Source organism: Elgaria multicarinata, chromosome 1 (genome assembly GCF_023053635.1).
Source record: "Elgaria multicarinata webbii isolate HBS135686 ecotype San Diego chromosome 1, rElgMul1.1.pri, whole genome shotgun sequence".
NCBI lineage: Eukaryota > Metazoa > Chordata > Lepidosauria > Squamata > Anguidae > Elgaria > Elgaria multicarinata.
This window is the reverse complement of record NC_086171.1, coordinates 184,237,875-184,256,433: the sequence shown is the minus strand read 5'-3', so window position 1 is coordinate 184,256,433 and position 18,559 is coordinate 184,237,875. Positions and strand designations below refer to the sequence as shown.

At 44.7% G+C, this 18,559-nt stretch overlaps 1 protein-coding gene across 1 annotated transcript in view; it reads left to right on the top strand.

Moving 5' to 3' along the window:
- The window catches only part of DLGAP4 (DLG associated protein 4), a 132,603-nt gene that overhangs the window by 30,768 nt on the left and 83,276 nt on the right, over positions 1-18,559 (top strand). The window contains exons 3-5 of the mRNA XM_063145216.1: positions 7,722-7,836; positions 11,325-11,375; positions 13,870-14,116. Of these exons, the coding sequence (XP_063001286.1) occupies positions 7,722-7,836; positions 11,325-11,375; positions 13,870-14,116 (413 nt within the window). The remainder of the gene's footprint in view (positions 1-7,721; positions 7,837-11,324; positions 11,376-13,869; positions 14,117-18,559) is intronic.

Sequence of the window (18,559 nt, the reverse complement as noted above, 5' to 3'; positions counted from 1 at the left end):
GCACTGTAGCTTATGTTTGAACATACAGTACACATCGCTAAAAAAAAGAGGACATGCATCACCAAGAAGGCAGATACAGATTTGCATAACATTTGCACATGCTAATTTAAGTCTATAGATGCCAATTGAGAAATAATGGCTATCCTTTAAATAGAAATACAAGTTATCTCGCCATAGTGTGGAAGAATGTGATCAGGTGAACTCTGTGCCTGCTCAGTCTGCAGGTTGGCAAGCAACGTCAAGGGCCCTGCTGCTCACCCTTCCTACGGCTCTTCATCCTTAAATGGACAGCCCTTCAAATAGAGGACATCTTCAAATAGAGGACCGTCCTCAGTAAAGTAGGACACATGGAGACCCTGTTTGATAGAAGCACTGGGAGTTTTGCTTACGCAAACAAGAACTGATGGGTTTGAGGGTTGTGATTTTGGGTGTTAAAGATGGGACATGGTCCACTAAGTTTCAGACCTAACCGGTAGCATTGACCAAATAGGTTCTTCTGCAGTGTTCTGGTGGGGATACTTTGCCAAAAGACACTACACAATTCCTTCACACATCATTTGTAAGACGGGTGCAGCACAACACCAACTCACAGCTTTGGCCACAATGTAAACAGTGGAGGCCTGCTACTCACACAAAGCTCTCTCTCTATGCAGTGGACTGCCCTGCTCTCTGATCATGCCCAATGGGGAATCTCCATTGTTCATATGGGGGTGTCTTATGCCATAGAAATTAACAGGGCAACCCTTGCATGCTCATGCACATAAGAGGACCAGCACGTGCAAAGAAGCCATTCATTTTGGCCACGCAATCTGCTGTTTCCTGTCCTTAACTGTGTGGAGCCAAAGAGTCGGGTGACCACTTATTTTATTTTATTTATTATTGCATTTATATTCCGCCTTTTTTCCTCCAAGGAACCCAAGGCGGTATACATAATCTTCCTCCTCTCCATTTCTATCCTCACAACAATCCTGTGATGTAAGTTGGGCAAGGCTGAGAGTCTGTGACTAGCCCAAAGTCACCCAGTGGGTTTCCATGGCCGAGTGAGGACTAGAACCCAGACTTCTCGACTCCCAGTCCAACACAGTAGCCACTACACCACACTAGCTCTCACTTTTCCACCACGAAAAGTGAGGACACGGATTTGCATTATGCTTTCATATGCTACTCTGTAGGTATAGATGATCATTGAGAGATTCGGGACAAATAAAAGGAAGTACTTCAAACAGTGCATAGTTAAATTATGAAACTTGCTAAAACAAGGTGTAGTGATGGTCACCTTTCAAAGGAGGTTGATAATTCCTGGAGGAGAAGGCTATCAATGGCTACTAGTCCTGATGGCTTTGTGCTACCTCCAGTATCAGAGGCAGTAAGCCTGTGTACACTAGTTGCTGGGGAACATGAATGGGAGGGTTCTCTTTCACTCGTGTCCTATTTGTGGGTCGTTGGTCGACAGCTGGGTAGCCACTGTGTGAACAGGGTGCTAGACTCAATGGACCCTTGGTCTGATCCAACATGACACTTCTTATGTTCTTTTAGAAATGACTGCTATAATTCAAACAGAAATACAAGATGTTTCATTCTACTGGGAAAAACTGTGACTAGCTGGTGTGCCTACTTTTCCGCCTGCTCTGTGGATGGGCGGCTTCAAGGCCCTGACTACTCTCCCTCCTTATGGTTCTTTTTCTTTAAACTAGACTGCACAGCCATTCAAATAGAGGATGCCTTCTAATCGAGGACTGTCCTCTGTAAACTAGGGCACATGGCCATCCTATCAAAGAGAAACATTGATCAGATAGACCATGTTAGATATAGGAAAGGAAAGGAACCTCTCGTGCAAGCACTGAGTCATTACTGACTCTTGGAGGGATGCCAGCTTTCGCTGACGTTTTCTTGGCAGGCCTTATAGCAGGGTGGTTTGCCGTTGCCTTCCCCGGCCGTGATTACCTTTCCCCCAGCTAACTGGGTACTCATTTTACCGACCTTGGGAGGCTGGAAGGCTGAGTTGAACTGAGCCGGCTGCCTGAAACCAGCTTCCGCTGGGATCAAACTCAGGCCGTGGGGAGAGGTTCAGCTGCAGAAACTGCTGCTTTACCGCTCTGCGCCACACGAGGCTCCATGTTAGATATAACAATGTTATAATAGCTATCTAACTCTGTGTGTGTGTGTGCGCGCGCGCGTATGCGCGTGCATGTTCTGAATTATGTAGAGGTATTATGTAGAGGTAGCATGAGTGAGAGAATAACTTGGTTGTCCCAGCCACACAATGGGGCTTTGTCTTTGCAAGTATCGGAAGCTGCCTTATGCGAAGTCACACCGTTGGCCTAGCAGCAGTTCTTGAGGATTTCAAAGATGGGTCTTTCCCAACCCTACGTAGACCTCCTGGGAATTGAACCAGGGACCTTCTGCATACAAAACATGCACTCTCCACTGCTGAGCTATGGCCCTTCTCATCAGCATTCCAGTAATGACAGCGAGATTTGTTTTAAATACAGTCTGCTGGAGTCTTGGAGATGTGCTTAGCAAAATGAGTGTGAGGAAGCGAGAGCTTCCCTGCGGCTTCATGCTTCAACATGACAAGTATAAGCTGTGCTTCCGGGATGTGCAGGCTGTCTGTGGAGCGCTACTGCCACCCAATGGCTGCCTGGTGTTTCTTTTCCTGGCTGGTTTGAGTGTATGTTCTTCTCTGGTCAGCCTTTCAAGGGGATCACAGAGAGCTAAACTAGGTGTGATATTAAATGCATCTTTGCGTTTAACCTCCACATTTCAAAAGAAATGCATATAGAAGCCAAGGGGGGACTGTAGGGATCATAATGATCAAGAGTGGAGCAGATGGGGAGCTTAACCCTTTCCTGCCCTGCCTGGTGGGATCCTGTCAAAACTTGCTGCTTCGAAGCTGCTGTTTGTGTTGGGTAGAAATCCGCCATTGGTGGCATAAGTTCATTTTATCCACTTTGTGTTTCATAACCACAAATGGGTTTTAAGTGACAATACCACAACAACTTGTCTATGCATTTTATTCATTCATTATAGCATTTTTTATCCCACGCTATAGATTAAAAGCCTCCCAAGACAGCTTATGAAGATATTTCTTAAGACAGTCCCCCTGCCCACACGTTTACAATCTAAAAAACAACAACACCCATGACTCAAAGGGAAAGGGGATTGTGAGGGAGGCGAGCAGGGGAAGCAAATGTAGGCCCTAGATTCTTAGTTGCAACACTCAGCAGTAGGGTGACCATATGAAAAGGAGGACAGGGCTCCTGTATCTTTAACAGTTGTATTGAAAAGGGAAGTTTAGCAGGTATCATTTGTATATATGAAGAACCTGGTGAAATTTCCTCTTCATCACACCAGTTAAAGCTGCAGGTGCCCTGCCCTCTTTTAAATCTGGTCACTCTAGTATAGCTCCTGCAGCTTTAACTGTTGTGATGAAGAGGGAATTTCACCAGGTTCTCCATATATACAAATAACATCTGAAATTCCCTTTTCTATGCAACTGTTAAAGATACAGGAGCCCTGTCCTCCTTTTCATATGGTCACCCTACTGGAGAGGAAGCATAAGCCCACAATGGAAGGGCTTATGCTTCCTCTCCCTCTAATAGCCTCCTGCAGATCCAGGCACCATGGAGAGATGCCTGACTGCTGCTTCCTTTCCCTCTGATGGCCTCAGAAGGACAGTTGGTAGCAAGAGGGAAGAGGGCTCTCAGCTGGAGCTGGATCCAGGCATGATGGGGAGGTGCCTGACTGCTGCTTCCTTTCCCTCTGATGCCTCAGCAGAGGAAGGGAATAGCCTTGTTTCAGGGAAATTAGCCACACTACTGTTCATCCCTTTAAAATCTGCCTAGATGCTTGTTCCCACTTCAGTGTAGCAAAACAAAGAGAGATAAATTTCTCAAGATATTTTCTCTGCAGAAAAAAAAACAATAAAAAATGAAAGAGGTTCACAACACAACACAACACAACACAACACAACACAACACAACACGTGTGTGGCAGGGGTGGCAGGACTGTGACATTCATGACAAGTGAATGTGGCTGCTTGTCCTTTGCCAAAAATAAGAAGATGCATCACCGAATAAGAGGACAAAAAGCGGTTGCAGATTTGCATAAATTTGTATGTGCTCATTTATATCTGTAGATGCAAGTTTAGATATCATTACTATCATGTAAATAGAAATACAAGACCTCTTTTAGGCTGCCGGGAAGGGCACATGCTTTGCATGCATGTGGTCCCAGGTGGAGGCAGGGGGCGCATGCTCAGAAGCTGATGTCAGAAAACAGGGGTCAAAACCTCAGGCCCAGGGACCAAATTCAGCCCTCCTGGGGTCCCAATCTAGACCTCCGGTGTTCTTCAGATGGCCACGCCTCTTTCCAGGAGTCCCGCCAGCCTTCCCCCCATCACTGATCCATTGGAGGTTTCCCAATTTTTGTGCAATTTTCCCATTTGTTTAGTTACTAGCAGTAAGAGCTTTAAACTTGACTGCTCTGGTATTTGGGGTATTCCAGCCCCATCCCTGTTGGTTTCAGCCCCGCCCTCCCCTGGAATGCATCGCCTGACAGCTTCTCCGAAATGGCTGAATGAGGTTCAACATTCCTGCCATAAGACACGCAGCAGCTTTGTGGCAGAGATGGACAGAGACCGCAGACTTCTGTGCTAGTTCCCCCATCAAGCAGAACTTGTTACTTCAATATTTAACATTTGCTGTGAATGCTGTAGCTGCGGAGACTGTTGGAAACGTCAAATTGACAGCCTAAGCTCAGTGTCTGCTTTCCCATTACAGGTCGTGATTTAGGAGATAAATATGAACTAGTAAACCTTTGGGTGAAATAGGAAGGGAGTGTCTGGAATCAATCCCACTTGCCAAGCAGCTCATTAGCACTGATTTTCCTCGCAATCATACAGTGTGTTCGGTGGTCTAACTGTGCGTGGTTGGGCCCATATCCAGCAAAGTGCATTTGCATGCAGCCCCAGGTGCTAAATGCCAGGGGGCTTTTTTGGGGTAAACATCTTTTTGTAGGATGGATCCAATCAGGAAGATGCAATGATGCATCTGGGCTTATTGAGACCCTGGGTTTAATTGCCTTGCAGGAGGGGGGGTAGTTTAAATGTCCAAGTGTATTACTTCAGCTGTGAAACATATAGTTCACATTTCTCTTCTTCCCCCCCCCCCATGCCATGCTTTCCAACTGCTTCTACATTCTTGATGTGTTAGAGCAAAGAGCAAAAGAACACCCAATCAAGCAAAAACTTTAAAAGCATGATAAAAAAGAAATACTCCAAATATGTGCAGTTTTGCATTTTAAATTCACATAAATCCTAACCATGATAACTGTAGGAATAAAATGGAGTTTGCTTCTGCTGCCCTGATGCTAAGCTCATGAACTTGGAAATAAGCACCATTTTGTTGTAGAAAAGGAGAATATACTTTTAAAGTAAAAAAATTAAATTGTCATCTGTAACCATGTATGTGCCCATCTAGTTGCCCCCTGACTATTAAATGATGCAAAACAGATGCAGTGGCAAGCTACTGAACCCATCACCTGCAACTCTTTGAGTGGTCATTTGCCACCCACCCACTGTTCTAGTGCCCTGGGGGCTATCTATATACAGGGAAAGCACCACAGTGGCTGTGGATCTGCGCCGCATAAGTTAGACAGTGCAGGCGTAGCTTCACAGCCACTGCAGGGCTTCCCCACAATGCTGCGTTTTTTAAAAAGTCGGAGATTTACCCCGACTTTTTCAAAGAGTGATGTCAACTGTGTATGTCGCTCTGCAGCCAATCCAGAGTCAACCCAGTGGCTGAGCCTGGTGGAAGGTGACCAACGATTGGTTGCCTTCCACCAGGAAGAGGGCAGGGTCAGCTCTGGGACCCAGACAGCTGCCCAGAAACCCCATTCTCCCTCCTTGATGTTGGGATTACCAAACGCCGCCCTGGGAGACGGAAAGCGCGGGATTGAAGAGAGAGGCGGCACCAACCCAACACCATGAAGACATTGGACTTTGACCCAAGGTGCAACCCTAACTGCACAACTGGGAAGATGATATGTGCACAGCACAGCACATTTCTAGACATGAGTTAGCCTTGCTGGATTGAGGTGCACGCAGCAAAGACATACAGAATCAATCCAAAAGTGGACCATAAAGCAAAAAGTGGACCCTAAACACTACAAAACAAAATGTGTGCTGAAGCAAGCATTACAGAGAAGGGAACATGACTTGATTGAATTAAAATTTAACTTTATTAGCTTGTTCTAATTCACACACGCACACACACACGTTTATCTTTGCATTATCCTTTTTTGACACAGAATAAAATGAATAATATAAGAACAAGAGAAGAGAAGCTCAGACCAAGAATCCATCTCATCCAGCATTCTGTTCACTCAGTCACCAAATAGCTGCCGGTGGGAAACCCATAAGTAGGAGATGAGTGCAATAGTCCATTAAAGGATGGTAATGGCACAGAAAAAGAACGAAGGAACCAAGGCGGGGGTAGAACTGCTGTACTAAAGACATTTTGATGAATACAAATAGATGTACCCTATTTCTTTGAATAGAGATAGAGTTTTATTATGATTTTATTAGAATGTAAGCCTATGCGGCAGGGTGTTGCTATTTTATTGTTTTACTCTGTACAGCACCATGTACATTGATGGTGCTATATAAATAAATAAAATAAAGTAAAATAATAATAATAATAATAATAATAATAATAATAATAATAATAATAATAATACCTCTCAGCATTAGTATGGAAAACTGTGATCAAGTGAACTGTGTGCTTGCCTGTTCAGTCGACTGTCCAGCTGCTAACTGTGGATGGTCCCTTCTATAGTTTCTTATTGTTCATTAACATTAAACCAGACTTAATTAATTAATTAATTAATTAATTACTGCATTTCTGTACCACCCAATAGCCGAAGCTCTCTGGGCAGTTCACAGAAATTAAAAACATAAAGTGCAACTTAAGTATAAAACTTGAACCACAATATAAAAGTACAACCAGAGTAAAACCGAGCAGCAATAGATTTAAAATACAGATTTTAAAATGGCAAGTTAAAAGACTAGGATGGTAAAATCTTAAAATCCTGGGTGTAACGGAGGTGGCAAGTGAACCTCTCTAGGAAGCTCATTCCACAGCTGGGGTGCCACAGCAGAAAAGGCCCTCCTCCTGGTAGCCACCCACCTCACTTCCTTTGGCAGGGACTCATGGAGAAGGACTCCTGAAGATGGACTTAGGATCCAGGCAGGTACATATGGGAGGAGGCATTCCTTCAGCTAACCTGGCCCCAAGGCGTTTGGGGCTTTGAATTTTAATGCTAGCACTTTGAATCGGGCCCGGACCTGGATTGGCAGCCAGTGCAGCTGGAAAAGTACTGGTGTAATGTGGACTCGTAGGCCAGTCCTTGTTAACAATGCCCTGTTTTGGACCAGCTGAACTTGGACTGGACAGCCTTCCAAATAGAGGATGCCTTCAAAAAGAGGACAGTCCTCTCAAAGCCCTTCAAATAAAGAACTGCTCTCTGTAAAAAAGGACAGATGGCCACCCTAAGGCCCACTGAGGGCATCTTGCCCAAGCCCACCCCCCACCCCAAAACCTGAAGCTAACACTGGTCTCTGGCAATACTTGAGTGTCACCAAGAAGACCCCTTGATTACTGATTATCGCTCTGCTCTTGTTATGTGATGATCATTTCTGATTCTCTGCCCTCATTCTACAGAAGTCTGGACCGCCTTGATTCTGTCGAGATCCTTCTGCCTCCAAAATTCCCAAGCTGGGAAGAAGAATACAACCAGATCACAGACAACCTCAACGAGTCCAGTTGCATCAATGAGGTGAGAGCCAGCGACAGCTGTCCACAAACACAACAGTAAAAGAGGCTGGAAATAGAAGGGCCTGGAGGAGGAGCTGTTCCCACCAAAACCAAAGAGGATTTCTCTAAACCGCTTTACCCAGCCTAGTGCCCTCCAGATGTTTTGAGCTACAATTCCCAACACTCCTGACCATTGCCCACAGTTGCTGGGGCTGATGGGAGTTGTAGTCCAAAACATCTTGCCGAAGGAATCTTTGTCCAATTTTGGGAGCTCCCCCGTCCCCACACCACACCGTAGCTCACCCCATTCAGCAGAGTCTCCTTACTCTCTGTGTAGTATTATCAGGGGGTTGGAGGATATGTCATGGGAGGGAGGGGGCTTGGAGGTCCTCTTTGACCAGCACGTTTGATCCAGTGTAAATGTGAATCCAACCCCAGGAGGGAACCTGGTTGGAGAAGCCTACTTTTATAAGATTAGAGGTAGCCTGGAAGGGTTTGGGCCTATTCAGCCTCTAGGGTGCCAGAATCTGTGTGAACTTTTCTCTGTCAGTATTTTCATGGACAGCTTCCAGTCTTCCTGCCTGCCAAGGCCAGACCAGCAGGTGGACAGGGAGTAGGGTGACTCCCCTTTGCTCTGAGAACACTGACAGAGATAAGCTCACACAGACTCTGACATTCCAAAGGCTGAAATAGGCCTAGACTCTCCAAGCTATTTCGAATCAAATCTTAGCTATAAACCTCAAGGACCACTGAGGCTGGGCTTTGACAATGGTAAACTCACATTTTCCAAAAGGTGTGGACTGATCTTGCAACTATAAAGGCATGTTTACTTGGTTTCTTCACTCAACCATTCATCGGTGGTCCTCATCCCCTTATCTGGCCCAGTGACTCCTTGCCTAGGAGCTTCTTCCAACTTACTGCAACTGCTACTACCACTTCCCCAGAACCATGTCATGTGCAGTTAGAAAGAGCAAAGATCGCCCTCCAGATGTTTTGGCCTACAACTCCCATCAGCCCTAGCCAGCATAGCCAGTGGTATAAGCCAAAACATCTGCAGGGGCACAAGTTGCACCCCCCTGTGCTATTCCATCCTTTTCCAGCCTGCTGTCTTCCAAATGTTTGGGACTATAATTCCCATCATCCCTATTGGCCATGCCAGCTGGGACTGATGGGAGTTGTACTACAAAACATTTGGAGGTTGTCAGGTTGAGGAAGGCTGTGTTGTCCTTTAGTGATCCCCAGAAAGAGAGCCAGTGTGGTGTAGTAGCTAGAGTGTTTGACTAGGAATTGGGAGATCTGGATTCTAGTCACTACTTAACCATGGAAGGCCACTGGGTGACTTTGGGCCAGTCACAGATGCTCAGCCCAACCTACCTCACAGGGTTGTTGTTGTGAGGATAAATTGGAGAGAAGGAGGATTAGGTATGCCGCCTTGGGTTCCTTAAGAAGTAAAAAAGGCAGAATATAAATGCAATGAATGTAAAAATGTAAAATAATTGACATTAGTCGGAGATTGTGATATGGTGATTAGTCTTACCATACACAAACACATGTTAAAAAAAATCCTCCCCAAAAATGTGAAAAGTGGATTGAGCCAAGTGGTGGTGACTGGTTCTCTCTCAGTCAATTCAGAACCTCCTCCTGGGGGGGGAAATCAACTTGTACTGAGTAAACACATCACTGAGCAGTAGTTACTAATTCATGGAACTGAGAGATCAGTGTTGTCTCAGTTCTGTGGGCGATGGACAGCAAAATAAGATCTCGTGATGAGATTCAAATGGGGGGGTGATTTTTTAATGTATGGTGTTTGCCTATATCCTCCATTTGTCTGTTCCTCAACCTGTTTTCTTTCCTTCTGTAAAAAACACTACATGAAGCTTTTTGAGTTCCTCAGGAAAGCTGTGTCATTTTGTTGAAAGAGAAGCCATTGTCATCAGTGTCCTGGATCAATACCAAGAGTATCAAACTCATTTCATCAGTGAACTGTATCTTTATTGTCCTTTAAAAGTATCCCCCTACATTATCCTTCTAGGGCTCACCATCAGGTTGGTCCCCAAAACAAACAGCTTACTATTCTTTTCAGACTCTCCACTGAGAATTGATCAGACCCTAAGAATAATAAGCATTCCCCTTTATGCAGTCTAGTCTGTTCTATTTGACCCCAGAAAACAAGTTCTCAAATTCTGAAAAAATTCTGCTGAACTCACCTGTAGCCCACCTAAGCCTGCAATCCTGTGCACACTGACTAGGGAAAAAGTCATATTTAACCCAGCAGGACTTTCTTCTAAGTAAATATGCATAGGATTAGACTGTAAATTTGATGGAGAAATGTGAATACAAATTCTTCAAATTAGATCCTGCTTTATTAGCATAATAATACTCGACTAATTCTGTCTAGGTCTGCATGGGTGAAAGAAGAGGAAAATAAAGGAAAGGAATAGGATAAGATGTGTTGGCATCAGCCAGTCTGTTAAGCTACTTGTATTGACAAATAACCTGGTCTGGAGAGACCTGTTTAGCATTAAATGTATATTTTTCATAGCTGAATACATCTTTGCCTGCACTGGGCTCAGGTGTGTTGTTTCCCTGGACTAAATCTTCATGATGTGGTGGTAGAGTCTTACAAAACAGTCAATATATTTAATACCTTTACTCCATCTATTCTAGCAGATAAAATTCACAATACTAATCTCAGTGGCGGCTTGATAAGGACTAGCATATCAGTAGCAAAAAAGAAGACTACTATGCAAACACATCCATTCTAAGCATGAGAACTGTGCTCATGCTGATTTCTTACTTGAAACTTCTAGAGAAGCTTTCTGCAACCTGGTGCTCTCCAGATATTGTGGACTACAACTCCCAGCATCCCTGACCATTGCCCATGGTGTCTGGGGCAGATAGGAATTGAAGTCAAAACATCTGGAGGGCATCACGTTGGGAAGAACAGCTTTCACAGCTTGGCACCCTTCAGATGTATTCGACTACAACTACCATCATGATAATGGGGGTTATAGTCCAACACATCTGGAGAGCACCCAATGGGTGAAGACTGCTCTAGACCTTTTATAAGTATGAGTTGTGTAAAAGTTCAGATTAGATAACAGAAATTCAGCAGCCCCAATATTGCGAAGTCATGTACCTGTGTTCCATTTCCCAGCCTGCTCCTGAATATTCATTCCACTTATGATCACAAGTGGCAACTGGAGAGTAGGCATTTGCTATTAATTTTGACAGATTTGCCAGGTTTTAGAATTAGTTTTGTCAGAACATTGGCTGTATTCAAGGGCTTGATTGTAGTTAATTTTTGTCATGTGGCATTTTGTCTTATCGTGCTTGGTCTGCCATCAAAAGAGTAGTTGGTTATTCTGCTCTTCGATGTGGATGTCATGGGCTCAAGAACTGTTATATACTCACCTTTGTCACTTTGTAATTCCTGTAGAGTGCTCCTCTACTGCATCAGTGTGATCCCCACCCCTTTGTTCTTTAATCTTCTCCAACTCTTTCTTCCAGATATTTGGACAACCCTCCTTTATTCCACAGATATTTACACAAGGAGAGCAGGTACTGTCCATCTGACAATCTTTTACTGTCCCTTATGCACACATAGGATGCTGCCTTAGACAGAGTCAGACCGTTGATCCATCCAGTTCATTGTTGTCTGCACTGCCTGGCAGTAGCTGTTCTGGGTCTCAGGACAGGGGTCTTCCCCAACCCTTTTTGAAGATGCCAGGGACTGAACCTGGGAGCTTCCGCATGCAAAGCTCTGAGCATGTGCTCAGAGCCATGGCCCTTTCCAAGCACTTTGGAGGGCCTGCTGGATGTCTAGCTCCAGTCCCAGTCCGCGGACTATTAGGGATCCTGGCACAAAATGTCTCAGGCTTGGTGGCCTCTTGAGAGGATGGGAGAGAAAATGGGGCAAGTGAAGTGAAGTGGCAGAGTCACAAAACACCCCGTTATTCCTCCAAGGTAGCGTAATGGTCTTGAACATGCCCTGTTGCCTGTCAGTCCCACAATGAAGTCCCAACAAAATCTTTCTTTGATGTGACTTTGGTCAGTAGATTGGAATGAATGATATGCTTGGAAAGGAGAGAGGGAAAACATTCTAAACACTCTCCCAGCCACTTGCCCAGGTCAGGAAGCCAGGAAAGATGACATAAACAGAGGAAGGTTAAGAAAACAAGTGGTCCTTTATTGCTCCAGTTTAAACCGTTACTTATTACAAATCGATTCTCTTCAAAAAATAATAATTAGAGGTCATCTCTTGTTTAATTAGTATCAGCTTTTGGTGACAAACACCAGACTGGACTAGCTATTTCTAAGTAATGTGAGACAGGATCACACCTGAGCAGGCCCTCTTTAGGGCAAATGCTAGGCAGGGCTAGCTGAAATAGGATGAAAAACTTTAGCTCTTGCCTGATATGTCCCAGTGCTTAATTTAGAATAATTGTTTAGGCTAGGACTTGATATCAATAGTATAGGGCACGGGTGCAAAACTGAGGTCCATGCAGCAGATCTGGCCCTCCTGAATTCCCAACCTTGCTCTCAAGAGTTGACTAGATGGCCTTCCCCTGGCTCCACCCCCTTTCACCTGATCACCAATCATTTGGTGGCTTAAGAACATAAGAAGAGCCCTGCTGGATCAGACCCAGGGTCCATCTAGTTCACACAGTGGCCAACCAGCTGCCAACCAGAGTCTGTCAAGCAGGACACAGTGCAACAGCAGCCTCCCAGCCATGTTCCCCAGCAACCAGTGTATACAGGCTTACTGCCTCTGATACTGGAGGTTGCACTTAGCCATCAGAACTAGTAGCCATTGATGGCATTCTCCTCCAGGAATGTATCCAACCCCCTTTTAAAGCCATCCATTCACTACATCTTGGGGTAGTGAATTCCATAGTTTAACCATGCACTGTGTGAAGAAGTACTTCCTTTTATTTGTCCTGAACCTCCCATCAATCAGCTTCATGGGATGACCTTGGGTTCTAGTGTTATGGGAGAGGGAGAAAAATGTCTCCCTATCCACATTATCTACACCATGCATAATTTTGTACACCTCTATCCTGTCTCCGCTTAGCCTCTTTTTTCCAAGCTAAACCATCCCAGCTGTTGTAAACTTCCCTCATAGGGAAGATGCTCCACCCCCTTGATCAGTTTAGTTGCTCTTTTCTGCACTTTTTCCAGTTTCCCAGGCTTTGCGGATTTTTTCCCATTCTTAAAGGTTGAAATGTCTCTCCTAAGGTTTAATTACTGGCAATTAAGGGCTTTAAGATAAAATATGCTACAGGGTCTTTTCGTATTTTAGTCCCACCCCTTTTCCTTTTGCCCCCTGCCCACCACTGAAATATGACCCACCCACCCCTTGAGAGCTTTTCTGAAACTCGGCCTTCTGAAAGAGATTCAACACCCCTGATAATAGGGTTACAAACATGACCCTGGATTGGAGGATCAGATTTGGGTTTTCTCACTAGGGATCATAAATGGAAAGTTAAGAAGTTTGACCATTACCAGGGTGATTAATTGACTCTAAAGTTCTTTGTCGATGAGCTTACGCCTAAGCATTGCAACACCCTCATTCCTGAAAATTCCATGTACCCATCCTTTGAGGATCTCAAATTGCTTTATATCAGGAGTGAGATAGTCTCACAGCATCCCTGCCCAGCTGGTGACCCACTAAGCTGAATACAGCACGACAGCAATGAATGGTGACCCACCGGGTTTGCTGCTGAGTTTGCTGCTGCCTTCTTGATAATACAGAAACAAGGATATAATTGCACACTTTGCATTCCACACTGCATGGCTGGTGACATGCTGTAGCTTTCTGGGTCGCAGGTTTTGTGCAGCCCCCGCCGTGAAGCAAGGAAAATACTGGCTTATACCAAAAGCCAAACATTTGATTATTTAGGAAAAGAGCCCTCGGCCAGTATGTGTCACATCCTTGCTTATACATTAATTAATTTACAAACACGATCAATCTATTGAAGCTGAAGGTGTGTGTGTTAGAAATATGGAACAGGAGCTGTTTTCGATAGGAGAATGACCAGCTTTGTTCTTGCAGGCAAGAGAAGAAGAGCTGAATGACCAATATGAAGGGATGTGCGAATCGGCCTACAGCGAAGCAGAATCAACTGCTGTGGAAGTCCTGGATCTGCCTCTTCCCAGCTATTTTCGTTCCCGGAGCCACAGCTACCTCCGAGCCATCCAGGCCGGCTGCTCCCAAGAAGAGGACACCGTCTCCGTTCGATCCCTTTCTCCGCCCCCAGCCAGCAGCATCAGTGGCAGTCGGACGCTTCCCAGCAACAGTAGTAAGTCCGCCGATTCGGGCTGGAGACAGGGATAACTGGGTGGGTGAGGCGAGCGTAATGGGGCATTGCTTAGAAAGAGCATTGTAAATACAATTTTGTACACAACAACCATTTCGAGGTCACTGTTGCCACAAAGTGGTACTAATTGAATTCTGGACTGATTTTCTGTCACTGAAATGGTGTTTAAATGCACTAAGTGGTGCATTTGGATTTGGTTTCAGTTAATGTACTACTGGTGGGTCAGTAATGACTTCGAAGTACCTATCCATCTATCTTATATTTCTTCTGTGTTTCCACACTACAGAGGACAACATGACTCATTCAACCCATAGAGCATGATCTGGCCAAAGCTAAGTATCTTTATGGCTGCATTCCTACTCAGGCTTAAATGGGAGTAAACACCATTGAACACAGTGATGCTTACTTCTGAGGAAGCATGCATTAGGGCTGCACAACTGCAATCCTAAACATATGTACCATGATATTTCAGGTTGGGCTGTAACTGCCCTCAGCTTCAATGGGAAAATATTGTACAGGGGCAGGCAACCTTTTGGGGCCCAAGGGAACATTTGACATTTTGAAAAGTGCCCTGGATGATACCACAAATTGCTATGGGGGGGGGTGGTTTATAAAAAGGGGTCAGGAGCACCCCTTTTGTCAGGATTCTCACTTTTCTTGCCCCGCCCCCAATACTGCAGCCATTTTTCCCCATGGGACTTTTTGTCTTTGAGATGTCTGTCCCCACCTCTATTGATGTATATGGAGAGATATTGCTCCATGGACTTTAACAGAGTTGGGGTTAATGCTCTCCTGTTGAAAAATGGGTGTTGGGGTTGAACCACCATCTCTCAGTCAGGACCCTGCTGCCCCCCTAAAAAAATTCAGCCAGGGATTCTTTTCCTCACCTCTATTAAAGAGTGTCATCAGATTAGCATTTTATCGCACACTCATTACTGGCCATTCATGGTTTTTCACAGGCCCTTTTGATGACGCCTTCTGCCTCTCACGCATCTCCCACTCCTTCTGGTCTTTTTTCCGTGACAAAATAAGACCCCAGTAAATCCAAATTTATTTATTTGGAAGCAAAATATGCCAAAACAACATGATAAAAATGCCCACTGAATGGGCCACATGGTCATTGTTTACTTCCTCTTTCTTCCTCATCTGAAGAAAGAGGAAGTATTGTGGGACAGGAGCGGGGGGGGGGGGAAGTGATGGTAGGGAAACCCGATTCCCCACCCCACCCCTGTCTGATGGCACTCAAAGTGTAGACAATTTTCTCACCACCAAATCGTGTGGTAGCAATTCAAACCTATATATCGACTAGGCAAAAGCCTGAATTAGTTGGCTGATTCCAGTATAACATTTGGGATGCATGTGGTGATTTTCAAAGTAATCCTATGAGTACATAAATGAAAAAAGAAAAGAAAAAAATGCTGGGGTAGATGATCTTTTTGCATTATGGGCCATGAATGATTAAGGCAAATGTTGAAACCTGGAGAAGTCTGGCGGTTTCGTTCATGCGGAGAGTGTGGGCTTGTGCGTGTGGGTGGGCAGTGAGTGTCCTTCTGTGAAGTAGAATCAGCACAGCACCTTCCCATTCCCTTGCCTTCCTTCGATGCTGTGTTGCTAGCCACTGTGAAGCATGAAGTGGCACAGAAGGGATGCTGTTCCATACAAAAAGAAGAAAACAATCCCACTGTGAATATACCTAAATGGGATTGCTGGATTGTAGCTGTATCTTACCGAACTAGATTTACTATCAGGCATTTGATATCAAGATCTACTAGTGGTTTTAAATACCCTCTCTCTCTGGGGAGGCTCTCTGTGGATGGGGTGGGGAATTCATTCTGGGATTTAGTCAGAACCAGACAGAACTCTGAAAAAGCTATCCAAGGTGCTGAACTATTTGGGGGATAGGGATCTGCACCTTCGATAGCTCCATTAGACTGTTTTTGTCTAAAACCCAGGATGGATTCACAGCCCCACCAAAGTCAGAGCCACCAGCTTCCACTGCCCTCTTTTCATGTATTTTCCACTATCAAGGGCTGGTTTCCTAGGTATAACAAGCTTATGACAAGTGGGAAGTTGTCTGGCTAATAATACAGGGATTCTTAGGAGATTTTATCACCATTTTTGGGATAATCATGAAACTTTGCCACGTAGCTAAGCTAGCACTGACCTGTCTCTTTAAATGTTCAGGAAACAGCTGGCTGAGTACAAGACACTGCCAAGATGTCACTCTTTTTGCCCTTAATCCTCTTACTCACAGCAAAAGATTCTGAGCCTTCCCACCCACACCCACCCCACACACACAAAGATGGGATGGGACCACATTTGCAGTAAGCTAGTTGCCCGATCCAAATTTCACTTTGTCTCCCCAGACATCATTGGCATGGTTTTTCCATTGACTTCATTGGGAGCACCAACGCCAAAGTAATGCTAAACATTTCTCTCAGTGTTCCACCCTAGATGCACAGAAAGACGTCGTGCTGTGACTTTTTGGTGAGCACAAATCTGGCCTACTTTGAGAACCAACAGTGGTGCTGTCCGGACAGGATTTTTGAGACAGATGTGCAGGACTCCACTCAACAGAATGAACAAGAGGGCCTCCAAATGTAGCAGGACTGGTTTACCACATAGTGAAGCAAATAAAGTAATGCACATTACCACCTAAATAGAGCCCCACCCCAGTAAGACCATTACGTCCAGAGTCTAAAATTACCTAATTGTGCAACTGAGAGTGAAAACCCCAAAAACGGCTGAGCTATCTCATGAAGAAGGGTCATTACCAACAATTTCTTGAAAAAAAATGACAAAATTTTGATGGATTGCAAATGAAAGATAGCAAGGTGATACTTTACTGCCCTGATAAACTTATGTAGTAGATCCCCTATCATGACTTTCAATGCTGCAGCAATTATTACCCTAAAGGTGCAATTCTATGCACATTTTGACACACACAAAAAGTGCTACAACTCCCAGCATTCCCCAGCCAGCCATATTTCACAATTAGGAAATTTTATGTTTTCTTGGAACGGCAGTGTTTCCCCCTTCTGGATGGGGTACAAGAGATGAGGCAAGCCACAGGACAGAAAGTTGGAGGAGCAAGGAAGATGTACAGGCTGCATATGGAGCAGCCAGAATGGACTTTTGCAGCTGCCAAGGCAAAGTGCAGGGGTTTTAGAGAGTTGTGGGACATGAGAGGGGAGGTGCTTTGGCACTTTGATCCTCTGCTCTGTTGGATCAGTGTCCCCGCCTTGTCTTGCCCTACTGATAAGCCTCTTCTGAAGTTCATTGTGCTTAATGGGGCTTATTTCCAAAGAAGCATGCACCAGAAGTTAGCCTAAAGCTAGAATTCTGACTGGTTCCGACTGAAACCCAGAGCAGGTTTGCTGCCCCACTGACATCCTCCATCTGCAAACTTTACATATTTACTTGGAAGGACTTGTGTAAAAATGCATAAGGATCAAGTTGTTAATTGCATATTTCCTGTTCAGCCTTGCCCACCCCAAGAGCACAATCCTACATAACCAAAGGGCACTTGTTCCGCTTTCTGAATGTCCCTCAACTTAATTTTGATAAATCTAATTCTCCTAAACACAAAAGCGAGTTGAGTCCTTCAGATACTTTGACTGAGTGGCATCTTGCCTGCAACTCCCAGATGTTCCTCAATAACCAGGGAAGACAGCTTGGCCTGAAAGGGATTATGTTTCCTGCCCATGTAATGCTACGATGACTGATGACTGCTGTCTTTGTGTGTGCCCGCCCACCAGAACTTGAATGACTGCATTAAAATATTGTAGAGCATATCATTTGTGCTGTTGTGCCTTGCAGAGAAAGCAGCTCAGGCTGCAATCAGCATGGGATTTGTGGCTTTTAGAGATTTATGGATGGTCTTGTGAAAAATAAATTGCACTTGGCAGTGGGATATGTTGACTGTTAAGACACTGCTCATCTCTTTATTTTTGACAGAATAGGAAAAGGGTTTAAATTCCCGTTGACTGGCAACATCAGCCCCATATGTTCCCAACAGCTAGGCAGACTATCATGGCATGTATGAAATGCTAGACTGCATTAATGTGCTTTCAGACTGCACTACTATCAGATTTTCAGTATTTTCCCTCCAGCTACAATAAGATCTGACAGCTTAAAATTTCTAGGGATTTCTACCTTTTCCAAAGAAGTTCTCCTTTCCTTTAAGAGTTGCATGGCTGGCTGGGGGATTGTGGGATTTATAATCCAATACAGCTGGATGTCACCAGGTTGGTGAAGGGTGTCATGGTGATTTGCAGTAGATCAGCAAGGGATTCCTTCTCCCAATTGTTTGATAAAAGCAAATAAAATTACAGGGGGGGGGGGAATTATGCCAGGCCAGGTTTGTCCTAATAGCTTATCAGCCTCAGTATCTCTTACCTGTAAAACAGGAGTAGATGGCCCCAT